Consider the following 15301-nt stretch of genomic DNA (forward strand, 5'->3'; position numbering starts at 1 on the left):
GAAACAGTTAAATACCCGAAACAACAATGAACTTGAACACTAAACCACTTGGCATATGTTTTTGTATACTAATCAGTAGAATTATCCCAAATAAATAGTTTTGTATTGATTGATGCAATTCATTTATTGGAGAGATGTATCATCCTATATTTCACTTACCAATGTTAAATATCACAAATTTCTGCTCTCTAAAATGAGATTTTGCAACAATGCCTGCAGGTTCTACTGAAACAATTGCAACAATTTTATTATATTGAGAAGCTCCCTGCAATAACATAAAACAATAAAGCAGACTGATATAAGCTATTAAAAGAACTATAGTGAAAAAAAGTGCCATCTTTCAATATGAAATCTTGAGTTTTACCAGAACAATACTGTCTGGCTTGAACATTAGCTTCTCTGTATTCAGCAGTCTTCTTCCAAGATTAAAACCCTTAGTAGAATTGTCTTGTACAATTGCAATAGAAAATCTGGCTGGTATCTGTAATATTGCTATGTTCACTGGCAAGTTTTAGTGTCCTTTCATGAAGGAATTGCTATATCCAAAATGTATTTAAAAAACAATGCATTATCGCTCCTGCTAAAATCTCTTTTGTTGCCAATAAGATGGAAGGGTTTAGGGTCAGTACATACAGAGGCTGGGTAAGAAATCTTCAGTTCATACCACCTGGGTGCTTTAAGGCCGTGTAATTCATACAAGGACTGGCCCAAGCTAAGTGGGAGAATCTCCTGCATCAGCTCTTCCCCAACATTTAATAGCTTTGCCCTTGATCTGCACAACCAGAAAGGGAAACTAGCAAACCTTCAGTTTCTTCTCATAAACCCTAAATCATATGCACAATTAAGGGTACATGAAAATATAACTGGACTTTTTGTTAATTTTCCTTATAGGAACTAAAAATGAAAATGACTTCCAAACCCCCATTTTTTGTATAAAAGAAAGATCATAATAATCACTGCATGTGAACAAAAATATAGCACATATACAGAGATATTCAGCATAGAATGAATTGGAATATGTTTTCTGAACACTTGCAACCAATCTTATGTTTAATACAGATTCAGTTGACCGACCCTTTCCCCTTCTTAATGTAATATAATGAAAGGGTTCTGAAGTAATTTACAACATCAAATATGCCAAAAGTTTTCAGAAAGAATGGACTGGTGGAAAACTTATAACTGTTCAATTTACAAGTATGGCAGCTCAATTCTTCATAACTAGCAAAACTTCTGAAACTCAAGCATATTAGCATATACAAGTGATTATTGACATCTTCAATATTTGATGCTCTCACTAAATAAGATGACTAAAAAACAGATACAACCAGAAATAGATTATACCTTTCAATTATTGGAGTAAATATATGGATTTATCCCATTTACCAGGCTTAAGTTTTACTTAGGCATTATTAGAGTTGAATTATTACTTCATTTAGTTTCGCTAGTTGGTTGTTGGTTATCTACTGGCTCTCTTATAAGCATGGCTTATGTACATTAAATGGCATCTTAAAATAATTATTGTCTGCATTGGTGAAAAAGCCTTGTGCTTCTCTGTGTTAAGGTGGTTGTTTACAGATTGTGCTCCTAGGAAATGGTTTACACCAACGTGGTATTAGAGCCTCCAATCTATTACCTCTTCTAGTTTTGAGAATTTTCATCACATTCTATGAGATTCTAAGACTCGTGCCCTTAGAGGGTATTAGACATCTCTATCTGCTTGTCATTACATTGGATGCACAAAACTAGAGCAGTGTTATTATCGTTTAGAAGGCAGTTTGGCCGATTAGATTGTCTTGTCAGGCAATTCGATTGAGAATACTGGTGGCTTCCTTACTTTTGATCAGTAGCATGGATGGGCCTTAATCCTATTTTTGCTCCATTTTTCTTGTTTTTGACTGCAATCATTACTCATGTGGACCAGTGCCAGGCAGTTTATGTGTTGACAATTGGCTAATAGTGATGTAATTGTTGCCATTTATGGCAACACGTGATGTACATGCTTACAGGAAACCTCGGAAATAAAGATACTTAGTATTTGGTAATCAGAAAATTGTCGAAGTATAGAATTTGGTTTACAGCAGTGTATTGTTTTGTTTATAACTTGTTGCTAACGTCATATTATGACTAGCGAAGTTAGATAGAGATAGTATACATGTTGGTGATGATGTGTATAACCTCGGAAGTCAGTATGGACTATATAGAACAAAGATAATCATGTTTAAAGCGAAACAGGACAGCGGAATTGAAGGAAATGATTATTTTGTTTACAAGATAATTACTTGTCCAATTAGGGCCAACATCCTAGATGTTTACTCTAAGTTGGAAAAGTAGATTGTGGTCTTAGCTGATCCAGCAGCAATTTGTGTCAAGGCATGGTATTTATGCAAAGGACATCTTGCAATAAGAAGTGTAAGTGATTTGTGATTATGATTGCAAGTGCTATCTTGTAATTGTGATTATATGCGAACTCTTGTGAAAGCGATATATGCGAAGTTTTATATGAGCTATTTTGTGATCCGAGATCGAGTTGAAGATCAGAGATCAGTCAAAGAAGAAGATACAGTACCTATTCTAGAAGTCTGATTACTTGTTTGGGCAATGAGCTCTTCTTTTAATTAGAAGTGCATGTTTGGGCAGTGAGCTCATCTTGCATTTACTGTACCACAACTCCTAACAGGGATTCAAAGTCTCCTAACAAGGACTCCTTATACTAAATTCGCTCATTGACTCCTAAAAAGGTCCATCTTCTAACAAGGAACTTATATATCAGTATATTATCTAGTGGGTATCATTCCCACCGAGGTTTTCCCTTGGCCGGGGTTTCCCTAGTTAACAAAATATGGTGTTATGAGTTATCTTTGTGCAATGTTACTATTATTGTTCAGTATTACTTTATTGCTTTGTTATGCATGATTTAAAGTAAGAAATATTATCCAGTTGGCGACTAAAGCATGTAGATTACTGATTCACCCCCCCCCCCCCCTCTTTAGTAATCCCTATTTCTAACAATTGGTATCAAAGCCCAGTTACTTTGAAGAGACTTAACAGCTTGAGTAAGATCTCAATGGATATGGAACAGTTGATGAAAAACCTTGAAGAAGCTCTTGAACAAATTGATCTCCTTACTAAAGAAAGAGATAAGTTGAAGGACAGATATGAAGACTCCAAAGTATACATTGGTCAATTGAAAAAAAAAAAATTGAACATCTCAAATCCAAACCTGAATCTATTGAATTTGGAACTAGTGATATGATTATTCAAAGTTCACGACAGAGTACAAAATCTTGAAGCATGAATTGAAGATTACGAATCTGAAGTTGATTTTGAGAAATGATCCTAGCAAAGTTGAATCTGATTTGAAGACTGAAAATCCAGATCTGAGAGCAAGTCTGGCAAAGAAAACATCTGAATTTGAAACATTGAAAGATCATGAAGAACTCCATAAGTACAATACTATTGTGAAAGGTGAATTAACTCAGTGCAAACAACAGCTTGAGAAGCTTTATTCTAGCAGAGAAAAGCTTGACGATTCAATGTCAATACAGAGACCTACTTATGATAAGATTGATCTTGGTTATCTAATTAACATGTCTGTGAAGAAACCTGAGATTAGATCAGATCTGAAAGATAAATCTAATGATAAGATTGAATCCAGTCAATCTTCTGATAAATCCAAAGAAATTGAGCAAAGCAAGAAAGTTGAAATCTTGGATGAACCAAAGCAAGTGGAATCTCCTAAGGAAATCAAGTATGAATTTAGAGGTAAGTGTTTTTTATGTAATGAAATAGGTCATATGAAAAAAGATTGTACTAATAAGTCATTTAATCATGTTAAGGACTTTTATTGTCATTATTGTCATGGTATGGGTCATAATACAATTGATTGTAGGAAACCTAAGTATGATAATAGTAGAATGTCTAGAAATACGAACCTTGCAGATAGAAGATCTAATGAAAGGACATCGAGAGACGAAAGATCTTATGAAGATAGAAGACAGATCTTATGACTAGCAAAGTTAGATGGAGATAGTATACATGTTGGTGATGACATGTATAACCTCAGAAGTCTGTATGGACTATACGGAACAGAGATAATCATGTTTAAAGTGAAACAAGACAGTGGAATTGAAGGAAAGGATTATTTTGTTTACAAGATAATTACTTGTCCAATTAGGGCCGACATCCTAGATGTTTACTCTAAGTTGGAAAAGTAGATTGTGGTCTTAGCCAACCCAGCAGCAATTTGTGCAAAGGCATGGTATTTATGCAAAGGACATCTTGTGATAAGAAGTGTAAGTGATTTGTGATTATGATTGCAAGTGCTATCTTGTAATTGTGATTATATGCGAACTTTTGTGAAAGCGATATATGCGAAGTTTTATATGAGCTATTTTGTGATCCGAGATCGAGCTGAAGATCAGAGATCAATCAAGGAAGAAGATACAATACCTATTCCAAAAGTCTGATTACTTGTTTGGGCAGTAAGCTCTTCTTGTAATTAGAAGTGCATGTTTGGGCAGTGGGCTCATCTTGCATTTACTATACCACAACTCCTAACAGGGACTCCTTATACTGAATTCGCTCATTGGCTCCTAACAAGGTCCATCCTCTAGCAAGGAACTTATATATTAGTATATTATCTAGTGGGTATCATCCCCACCGAGGTTTTCCCTTGGCCAGGGTTTCCCTAGTTAACAATATATGGTGTTATGAGTTATCTTTGTGCATTGTTATTGTTACCGTTCAATATTACTTTATTGCTTTATTATGCATGGTTTAAAGTAAGAAATATTATCCAGTTAGTGACTAAAGTTTATAGATTACTAATTCACCCCCTCGCCCCCCCCCCCCCCCCCCCCCCAAGTAATGCCTATTTCTAACATTATGTTCTTTGAGGCCAAGGGTGTGTAAGGAGTGCCCTATCCTTGGGCTTAGAAAGGAAAGACCTTTCAGACTCCCTGTTGTAGTTTTCCCAAACCCTTACCATGGTTGGCTATTAGCTTAAGTAACTCTAATCATTAAGAGGTTAAGTGTCGCAATCGAAGAGGGAAACGGCTATTGAATTGCTCACAAGGCACACCCCTCATATGGATGAAAAAGGGCCACATGAAGGCCAAGAGGCATGATATCCGTTGTTAAGCCTAAGGTAGAGAATCATTAAGGCACTCTAATATTCCTCTTCTCCTAGCTCTCCTATGTTGAACTCCATCAATAAATTAAATATATCTTATGAGCGAATTAATGTTCCCAACCCTAGTAGGAAAGATTTATCCATTTTTATGTCTCTAATAAGAAAGATCTATTTTGTGGATTATGTTTTAGTGATTTCCTGACATGTTGAAGGATTTCAACCAAGTATATGATGCTACTAATTCTATTCTACTAGGAATTTGTGACTATTCAAGGAAAACACTAGGACGTTAATAAAAGGAGACATTACAAGTGGTATCAGAGCAATAATCCTGCTAACTTGCAGGACAAGCTTACTTTACTGACCATCTAATTAGAGTTAACAAGTCAGAGGTCAAAAATAAAATAGAGTAGGCCAACATTTCTATATGTATGTAACTTCTTCGTGTCTAATATAAGTATGATTACTCTATGTCTAATTTATGCATGCTCTTTCTTTAATTGACTTTATCATGATTACTCAATGAGAACATTTCTCATGTATGCCATTTGCCTTTATGTATTGCCTCATGCCTTGCATGTCTGAAGTGTATATTCTCACAATTCATGCCTTAAATGCATTCATGTGCATGATTGATGCCACGTGTGTATCAATATGTATCCATGTGAGTATTTCATGCTCATGTATTCATGTATCATGTGTATTCAAGTGTATAATTTTACGTATTCATATGTATGATTCACATACTTAATTTGATCCTTGTCTAGTGTGTTTTCAAATGTTAACCTCATGTATGTTTTGTTAATGTTTTAAGGTAACTGCAAGAGAGCTCCTCCATAACTATATTGGTTATCTTTTGGCAAACTACTGTTTGTGTATTGTAGTTTGAATTGACTTCAGTTCACGGCAGTTCTTCGGAATCATATTTTACCATCCTATTGTCAAGCTATATGGTGGTTGAAAACTATCACACATATTCATGTTCGTTGCGAGTGCTTATTGGCACCAGCACGTGTTATGAAATTGATGGCATTATGTATTGTTGTTTATTCTATCTTGGCAGCTTACGTGGTTCATTGTATTGCTGTCAGAGCATATCATCATTAATGTCTTTAATGATATTGGCGGTTTATTTGCTCAGTTGATGCTTCTCATTCTCATGTCAACGATCTTTTAATGCTGGTGCTGTTTCATATTTCATGCTGCCATAACAGCTCTCAGTTGAGATATTCTGAAGACCTTTCTTCATGCTGTTGATGGGATTCTTGGTCTCATTGTGTTTTTTTATGTCTTCAGGCAAGGGAATCAGTGTTGATGTGTTTTTTTTCTATGCTCGCTTTGCCTACTAAAAGTCTCAGCATTGTGCGCCTATGTGAGGAATACTTACCTTACATATGAGATGTGTTTTGAAGTTTCTCTTCATTTTGTATCTTCATAATCTATTGAAGCCGCTCAGTGAGCTGACATTTGCACATGATTGGTGCTCTGATCTTTTATAGTTCGTGATTTATATTATTCAGCATGTTACCATTTTCTGTGTACTTATCATGTGGGTAATCACCACATGATTGGCTTTATATATGTTATCTATGATTCAAATAAAGCAGTTCATATTTTGTAAATATCACTGTTATGTGATAACAGCTTTAGTAAAGAAGTCATCCATCCAATTAAGCTTGTGAGCTCTGTATTCAGTCCTGATCATTATTTTCAAGAGGAATGCAGATTGGAGGCAAAAGGAATTGGGTGAAAATCTCACAATGAAGAAGATCATGTTCTTGTTCATACATCTAAAAAGAAAGGAAGTGAATAGAGGAAAGAAGAATTTAATCGATATACAGATTCTGATTCTGATTCAGCTCCTGAACCAAAGAAGCGAAAGGATTTTGCCAGGTTAAATGCTTCAGAGGAGACAAGTATGGTCACTTTGTCAGAGATTGTTAATCAAAACCAAAACATCAAGCTGCTGCTGTGTCATAACCCCATATTGATATGTAATAATCATAAATATATTTAAATATCTATAACATTTATATATTCGAATCATCATCTATTTGTCAATATGTTCATTACTCATAATGATTAGTAAATTAGACAACTTCATACTATCCAAGTGATGATAATTAACAAAAATATATTAAAGGAACATAATAGTTGAATATATATAAATAAAACCCATATATTATATATTTATTATTAACTTATAAAATGTTTAATAATAAATAAAAATAGCGATCCTTAGAAGGGTGGCAGGGTGGCAGGCCCACCACATATTTAAGACCCGCACATGAGGAAGGCTCAGGAACAGGAAGTACAATAAAGAATAGCTGTCTAGGGAATACTGCAAAGGAAACAGGCTAGGTGGAGGCCATGTCAGAAGATGGAGGGTCGCCTTTGGAACACACAAGCATGGGAATTACATTGCCCACTGCATCCCCGCTGACATAATCTTCATCACTGACGTGACAGATGTAAGCACAATAAACACTGGTGGATTTCGTGAGATAGGAATAGAGTACTAAGCACCCACACAAGTGTAAGCACAATAAACATCAGTGGATTTCGTGAGATAGGAATAGAATACTAAAGGCCTACACAAGAGGAGGTATGACCAGAATAAAAGGGGTAGACCCAATTAATAGGAAAACAATCGGGCCCCACACTCAACATTAGTATATACTCAGGCCCTACACTCATAAGGTATTTTATATTAAGAAAGATAAAAGGTAACATATTTATAGAGATTGATGTATATGGTAGTATTGAATAAATTATGAATTAATAAACAATTATCATAATGGAAAGGTATAATAAAATTGAGATTAAATAGAAAGATATAACATTTAGGACCCAACTAAATCTTGGTGGAGGGCATTCATCATGAATGTCATAGAATGATCCAAGTAAATCTTGGTGGAGGACGTTCATTGTCAATGACATAATATGATCCAAGTGCACTTGATGGAGAATGATCCAAGTATAACTTGGTGGAGGGCATTCATTGCGAATGTCGTGGAACAATCCAAGTAAAGCTTGGTGCAAGACATTCATCATGAATGTCATAATACAATCCAATAATTGGGTGGAGAACATTTATTATGAATGTTAATCATTTCAAGTAGACAACTTATTAAAGATAAGAAATATTCAATTACATTTATTATGAGCTTACCAATTTCTCGTAGTCGTTACTGTCCCGAAACTAACCCTAATAGTGGGGACCTTACATGCTGCAAATGTTGATGTTGTTGTTGCACATAAAGAATCCGATGTCAAATCTGAAGGATCCTTTTTCTAACAGATTTAGTACCAGATGCAAGGATCTATATGCTGATCCATATGAATCTAAGAGATCAAGTATGATCTTAGTGTGTTCAGATTGTCGTTCAAACTTCTATGAGTCTTCTGTTATGAATTTGAATAAGGGTTAAAGATTTGATTATGTTCCTCAGAGGTGTTGGTCAAATCTTCAATCTTGTACTAGCTTGAATTTCTATTCTTTGATCAAAAGGGAAGTTGATGCCATCTACAATCATAACCAAAAGATAAGTCTTTGTTTCCTGAATAATGTTTATAAATCTTCTACAAAGTTCTTCTTTAGTATAGTAATTCTTCTATTTCTTTTAGCGATGATCTTTATGTATCTCTACTAGGAAGTTTGATTCAAGGAATTTATTTTTAATCTCTCTTGTTTGCCGGATTCATCAAGGAGTTGAAGTATGGTGAATTAATTATCTGAAATCGCATGACTCTTCTATGAGGAGGGTATGACAACTACAAGGAGTTTCCATTCAAAAGGAGTCTGACTTTGACAAGGAAATCTGAAAGAAGCATATCATCATAAAGATTTGTTAATGAGTTCATCTCTAAGAGGGAGAAGTTTGAGGTGCAAATCCTTGCTAATGAGTTTTGCAAGAGGGAGAAGCTTGAGGTGTGATCCCTTGCTAATGAGTTCTCCTCTAGAGGAAGAAGTTTGCAATGCAACCTCTTGTCAATGAGTTATTCTCCAAGAGGGAGAAGTTTGAGGTGCAATCCCTTGTTAATGAATTCTTCTCCGAGAGGGAGAAGTTCGAGGTGAAATCCCTTGTCCACCCTCTACAAGTAGGTATGGTGGAACCACCCTATGCGAGTAGGCAAGGTGGTAATGCACTTTTTCCTGGGAGAAATTTAAGGTGTAAGACCTTTTCATCCTCTGCGATTAGGCATGATGAATTCACCCTCTATGAGTAGGTATGATGAATGTCATGGAAGAAATTTCATCATTATGCTTGTTCACCCTCTGTAAGTATTCATGATAAACATTATGTTGGCATCACGTTGAGAGATTCCGTGATGAGTAATTGTTTTTGTTCTTCTTTTCAATGCTGAGAATAGCCATGATGAATGCCATGCTGAGATGAAAATATTATGTAGAGAAAAATTGAGATGGGATTTTGTTATTGACATTTTTGTTGCAGCTCTATTGTGCTTGTCAGGTTAAGACACTCTATGTCATATGAATGATCTATGTCTTGCTAAGGGGGAGTGTTAATGTTTTAAGGTAGTTGCAAGAGAGCTCCTCCGTAACTATGTGGATTGTGTTATCTTTTGGAAAACTCTTGTTCGTGTAATATGATTTGAATTGACTTCAATTCATGGCGGCTCTTCGTAATCATATTTTACCTCCTATTGTTGAGTTATATAGCGGTTGAAGACTATCACAAATATGTTGAGCACATATGTTATTCATGTTCGTTGCGAGTGCTTATTTGACACCAGCACATGTTATGAAATTGCTGGCATTATGTATTGCCATTTATTCTATCTTGGCAGCTTACGTAATTCCTTGTATTGCTGTCAGAGCATATTGTCATTAAAGTCTTTAATTGTATTGCCAGTTTATTTGCTCAGTCAACGGTTCTCATTCCCATGTCAACGATCTTTTAATGCTGGCACTGTTTCATATTTCATGCTGCCATAACAGCTCTCAATTGATATTCAGGAGGCCTTTCTTCCTGTTGTTGATGCGATACTTCATCCCATTGTTTTTAAATGTCTTCAGGCAAGGGAATCAGTGTTGGTGTTTTTTTTTTCTATCCTCACAACGCCTACTAAAAGTTTGAGCATTGCGCGCCTATGTGTAGAGTTGTTACCTTACATATGAGATGTGTTTTTAAGTTTCTCTTCATGTTGTATCTTCATAAGCCGCTCAGTGAGCTGACATAGAAAGGCTGACATTTGCACATGATGGTGCTCTAATATTTTGTAGTTCTTAAATTATATTAATCAGCAGTATACCATTTTCTGGGTAATTATCATGTGTGTTATCACCGCGTGATTGGCTTTATATAATTTGTCTATGATTCAAATGAAGCAGTTCATATTCTGTGAAGATGACTGTTATGTGATAACAGTTTTAGTAAAAAAGTCATCCATCAGATTAAGCTTGTGAGCTCTGTATTCAGTCCTGATCATTAATTTTCATTTAAGGAGGATTTCTTTGGTATGGCTGGGTTTTTCTCTCAAGCAGGAGGGTTTTTCCCAGGGTATCTCAAGTGTTCATGTGTTTTTCTTTATCTGCTATTTGTTTTATTTCTAAGTTGCCGATTCGGGTTCGGGGACGGGTTCGGGTTCGGGGTTCAGTTCGTGGGTTCGGGCAATTTTTTTTTCCCCATTTGGGTTCGTGGGTGGGTTCGTTAGTGTATATATATATATATATGCAAAAAAAATATAAACTCATATAGTTGTAAAAGTAAAACTAAGTCATTCCATAGTATGAATATATCAATGTTACTTGATTATTGATCAATGCCAAATGTCAAAGATAAACATTAAATACTCACTCATTAATCTATGCTAATGTTGTAAATAAAATCATACATTGAATTACTAAAATGCAAAATGGAATTTCAAAACATAGACTACTTCATCAGATTGATAGATAATAAATTATGACTTAATAAAGTTTGAAACTGTGAAACATAGTGATAAATCATAAATGACTCAATGAGTCAATGACAAATGTTTAAACATAGTTTATCAAAGATGCAAATGCCCTTCAAGGGTCAAATGGGTCATCAAAATATGAGGGATCAATGGCTTCATCCTCATCTATATCATTGACATTTTCCACATCATTGGAACCCAAACCGGTTCCACTAGCCCCAGATGCAGCCACATCCTCCTCCTCGTCCTCCTCAACATCTAGCAAGGCAATTCTAGATATATCTTGGACAGTCATATCCAAGTTAGAAGTCTCAGGTAGTACATCCCACAACTTCTCTGGTCCCTTCTTATATCCTGGATCCTTGCGTGATAAGAGGCGCCAGTTGTTGTGAATAAATACCAAGTCCTCTGCTTTCTTTGAACCCAACCGGTTACGCTTCACTGAGTGGATAAAGGAGTATGTACTCCAATTCCGCTCAGCAGCAGAAGAGCTTGCAACCTAGAGAGACAACCAACAAATTTTAAAAAATTAGCTAAGTAATTTTACAATACAATAGGAATTTAAGAGTGCTAATTCGACAAGCTAAGTAGCCATAAGAAAAGGAAAAAAAACTTAAATACATACTTGTGACAAGATCTTAATGGCAAGAGGTTGGAGGTACAGGTAACTTTCCCCATGTAAGTACCACCATCCAATGGCATCCAATTTACTTTGGTCATTGATTGCATCAGGCTCTGCATTTTTGCTTGAGACAAAATCAACAAACTCTCTCCTAACATTTGATGCCACATCAGGATCACTAAAGAGCCTGTTAAGTGCCCTCTTATACCCAGCAGCAACTTCAGGATCTCTATATGGTGCCACTCTACCAGGAATCGCAAGTATCTCACTACTATAATATCTAGGAGAAAGTGCATATGCCAAGAGGTGCAAAGGTGTAGTCATCTTGTTCCAACGATGTAGAACAATTTTCTCCACCTTAGTGTACAAGGTATCAGGATCCTGCTCTCTCCTCTGAATGACCTGGGATGTCAAATGATGTACATGTAAGTTATCTTGATGTAGTGTTAATAACTTAATTAAAATCAAAAATCAAAATCTCTCAATAAACAAGGATAAAGTATTGTATAAAAATTTAAACTTACTGATTTCATTCTTTCTAGCATAGAGTCCATGGCATCATATATGTTTCCCAAACAAGGCTCATCTGTGTCGGCATACCGAAGCATAGACATGATGGGCTCGGTGAGTTCTAATGCATATTCCACCCTATTCCAAAAATTATCACTCAAGATCAAATCCTTTACAGTTTTGGCCTTTTCTGTATCAGCTTGCTTCCATCCACCCCATTTGTTGCTAATAACCATTTGACCCAATGCCTCTTTCACCCTCACAAGTCGTCTAAGGACGATTGTGTGTGAAGAAAACCTTGTTTCAGCAACCTATTACCATGTTAATTCAAATTGTAAGTTAATATGATAAGTTGATAACACAAAAATTTAAGAATATGTATTAAATTTTGTAAAGTATGACACAAAAATTAATATGATAAATGAAGCTAAATAAAGTTTAAAATTTACCTTCAATAATTCCAAGTGGGAGAAAGTTCTGAAAATTGCTTGTGACATATGGTGGTTTGTCACAAACATTTGGATCTGCTCACCCTCCTCATACACATTTTTCATCCATTCAATTTGGCTGCCCATTGTTTTCATCACCAAGTTCAAGGTGTGGACAGTGCATGGTGTCCAAAAGATATGCTCATATCGTGCTTCTACCAAAGCACCTGCAGCCTTACAAACTTTAACATTGTCCGTTATTACTTGGACAACATTGTCAACTCCCACGGACTCTATGGATTCAATGAGAAGTTGGGCAATAAAATTTGCATCCTTTACTTGCCCTTCACAATCAACCGCCTTCAAAAACATTGCCCCCTTGGGGCAAACAGCAATCACATTTATTAAAGGACGGTTTTTGCAATCTTTCCATCCATCAGAGACAATGCTCACCCCCGTTTGGATCCAAGAATCTCTTATTGGTTTGAGGAGGTTTTCTACATTCTTTCTCTCCTTATGCAATATGGTGGTTCTCAACTTTTCATATCCAGGGGATTGGTAACCATGAGGTGCATCATTTATTGCTTTCACCATCTCTCTCCAATAAGGGGATCTCACTAGATTGAATGAAACACCATTTGTAATGAGGCAACGCCCAACCTTTATGTCAGCAATTTCTCTCTTGTCATTTTCAAATGCCGTATCTAATGGGCCTCTCTTGCGGGATGCGGGTGTTTCTATTTCATCTTCATCCATAGATGGGGTAGGTAGGAAGGGATGTGGTTTACTAATTGTTTGAGAGGGTGGTGTTGGTGGTATTTGCTTTGACTTATCTTTTTTTACCTTTGACACTAACCTATCAGCCTCTTCTTGTTCTTTTAACATGCCTGCTATTTGAGGAGCTGACAACCCTTTTTTACCTCCCTCTGGGGGCCCCTCACACATGGAAATCCCTTGACCTGGTGGACCTATCAAATGATGTTTAACCCGGAAATAGGAGCTTCTATATTGGTTTTGGCAAAAATTGCATTTCCATATATACCCTCCCCCACCAGCACATTGCTCAATTCTTGTTGTATACTTCCACAAAGGAGAGCCTTTATCAATTTTAAATCTTTGGGATCCCACCCCACCCACTGTACCCTGACTACTCATTCTTGGATTCTTGCAATCTATAAAAACAAATTTAAAAAAATATTTCAAAACTTATACAAAACTTGATAAAAATTTAGAACAATAAATATAAAAAATTTAAAAAACTAAAAACAAACTATGAAAGAAGCAAAAGGAAGGATCAAATGCATACCTGGAACACTCAACACTGATTATTTGAAGGATTTGAAACTCCACAAATAATCTCTACAACCTTCTCTTCAAACTTGCAAAATGGCCACACCAAAATGAGAGAGCAAAATGACAAAGCAAATGAGAGATTAGATGAATGAAATGCATCTAATAGGCCTTACTTTAGGGTTTGGCAAAAAAAATAATGAAAAAAACATTATTTTATTGCTTTTTTGGGCCACTTTTTGGCCCCACCTACCGCGGGTCCGCCCGGATTCGCCCGGGTCCGCGACCGGTCCGGGCAGGGTCCGCATTTTGGCCTGCGGGTCCTCCCGGGTCCGTGCAAGCACGGACCCGGGAGGACCCGCAGGCCAAAATGCGGACCCTGCCCGGACCGGTCGCGGACCCGGGCTCGGATCCGGACCCGAATGAATCCGGACCCGGACCCGAGCTCCAGGGTGCGAATCCGGTAACTTAGTTTTATTTCTATCCTGGTTTCTAAAACTTAATATGTTTTATGGGTGTATCCTTGTAATTTATGACTTGTGTATTGATCATATGTGCATTTGCGTGTTTTCTTATGATATATGTGTTCATATCATGCTTACTCCATAAGCACTATTTTTGTGTATAACTTGTATCTCAAATATATGCTCCATAGCTAGCATGCTGAGTCACAAGGTTTGAATTCGAATTCGAGTTCGACAACCATAAAATCCGGATGAAGTTTGGCAAATGTAAAAGTTTGAAAATAATCAATGTTAAATTTACCTTGTATAAATTTATTTGATTTTAAACATAAATAACGTATCTGCAAAATTGTCAAAATAGTTGATGAAAATTAGCTCTGCAATTTTACCATTGGCTTCTGAGACAGCTAGGGTTTCCTCATCTTTGCAAGCCCCTATACAAGCGGAAGATTGCTTGTGCAAGGCTAATGTTGTGACAGGGCTAAAGGCATTAGTTGTCTGAAAGAAAGAGTGTCGAATATGGGGAAGGTGCGTTCAACATGGGAGAAAGAAAAAAATGTTCGGCATGGCAGTGATGGTCATTTTCAAAATGCTTGGCTTCATGGCAAACAGCAGTACTACATGGTGCCTACAATAGAGGGGTGCTCGGCTGGGTTTGAGATGCCCTTGGGTGTTAAGGAGTATGCAGACACAGTGAGGGCTCCCAAGATTGCTGGTAGACTTTAAGTCCCTTGACAAGCTTATTATTTTAAAATAAAACAATATTATACAAAAAAAATCATAAAAATCAGATTAAGTTTGGCAAGGGTACTGCTTAAATCTTATGTATTCATATGTATGATTCATATACTTCATTTGATCTATGCCTAAGTTGTTTTCAAAATGATTACCCCATTTATGTTTTACGGGTGTGCCCTTCTTGTGTATGCCT

The 15301-nt window shown here is 36.4% G+C and overlaps 2 protein-coding genes across 3 annotated transcripts in view; both read right to left on the bottom strand.

Annotated features, from left to right (window-relative positions):
- LOC149566335 (uncharacterized) overlaps nt 1–15301 on the bottom strand; it is a 51252-nt gene that overhangs the window by 885 nt on the left and 35066 nt on the right. For both annotated transcript variants that reach the window (XM_089819740.1, XM_089819741.1), the window contains 3 exons: nt 634–772; nt 365–481; nt 160–265 (listed from right to left, as the gene is read on the bottom strand). In XM_089819740.1, the coding sequence (XP_089675866.1) occupies nt 160–265; nt 365–481; nt 634–772 (362 nt within the window). The remainder of the gene's footprint in view (nt 1–159; nt 266–364; nt 482–633; nt 773–15301) is intronic.
- Nucleotides 11045–12543, bottom strand: LOC149566336 (uncharacterized). Its single transcript, XM_089819739.1, has 3 exons — nt 12203–12543; nt 11682–12080; nt 11045–11555 (listed from the first exon to the last, which is right to left on the bottom strand). Exons 1-3 carry the CDS (start codon nt 12422–12424, stop codon nt 11169–11171), a joined length of 1008 nt encoding a protein of 335 aa, XP_089675865.1. The 5' UTR covers nt 12425–12543; the 3' UTR covers nt 11045–11168.

Source organism: Cupressus sempervirens, chromosome 3 (assembly GCF_028749045.1).
Source record: "Cupressus sempervirens isolate cs-2001-9-10 chromosome 3, ASM2874904v1, whole genome shotgun sequence".
Taxonomy (NCBI): domain Eukaryota; kingdom Viridiplantae; phylum Streptophyta; class Pinopsida; order Cupressales; family Cupressaceae; genus Cupressus; species Cupressus sempervirens.

Coding starts and splice junctions, on each gene's coding strand:
- LOC149566336 (XM_089819739.1), bottom strand. CDS start 12,424: ATGGTTATTAGCAACAAATGGGGTGGATGGAAGCAAGCTGATACAGAA. Junction 12,081..12,202: donor TGCTAGAAAGAATGAAATCA/GTAAGTTTAAAT, acceptor TTGACATCCCAG/GTCATTCAGAGGAGAGAGCA. Junction 11,556..11,681: donor CCATTAAGATCTTGTCACAA/GTATGTATTTAA, acceptor TTGTCTCTCTAG/GTTGCAAGCTCTTCTGCTGC.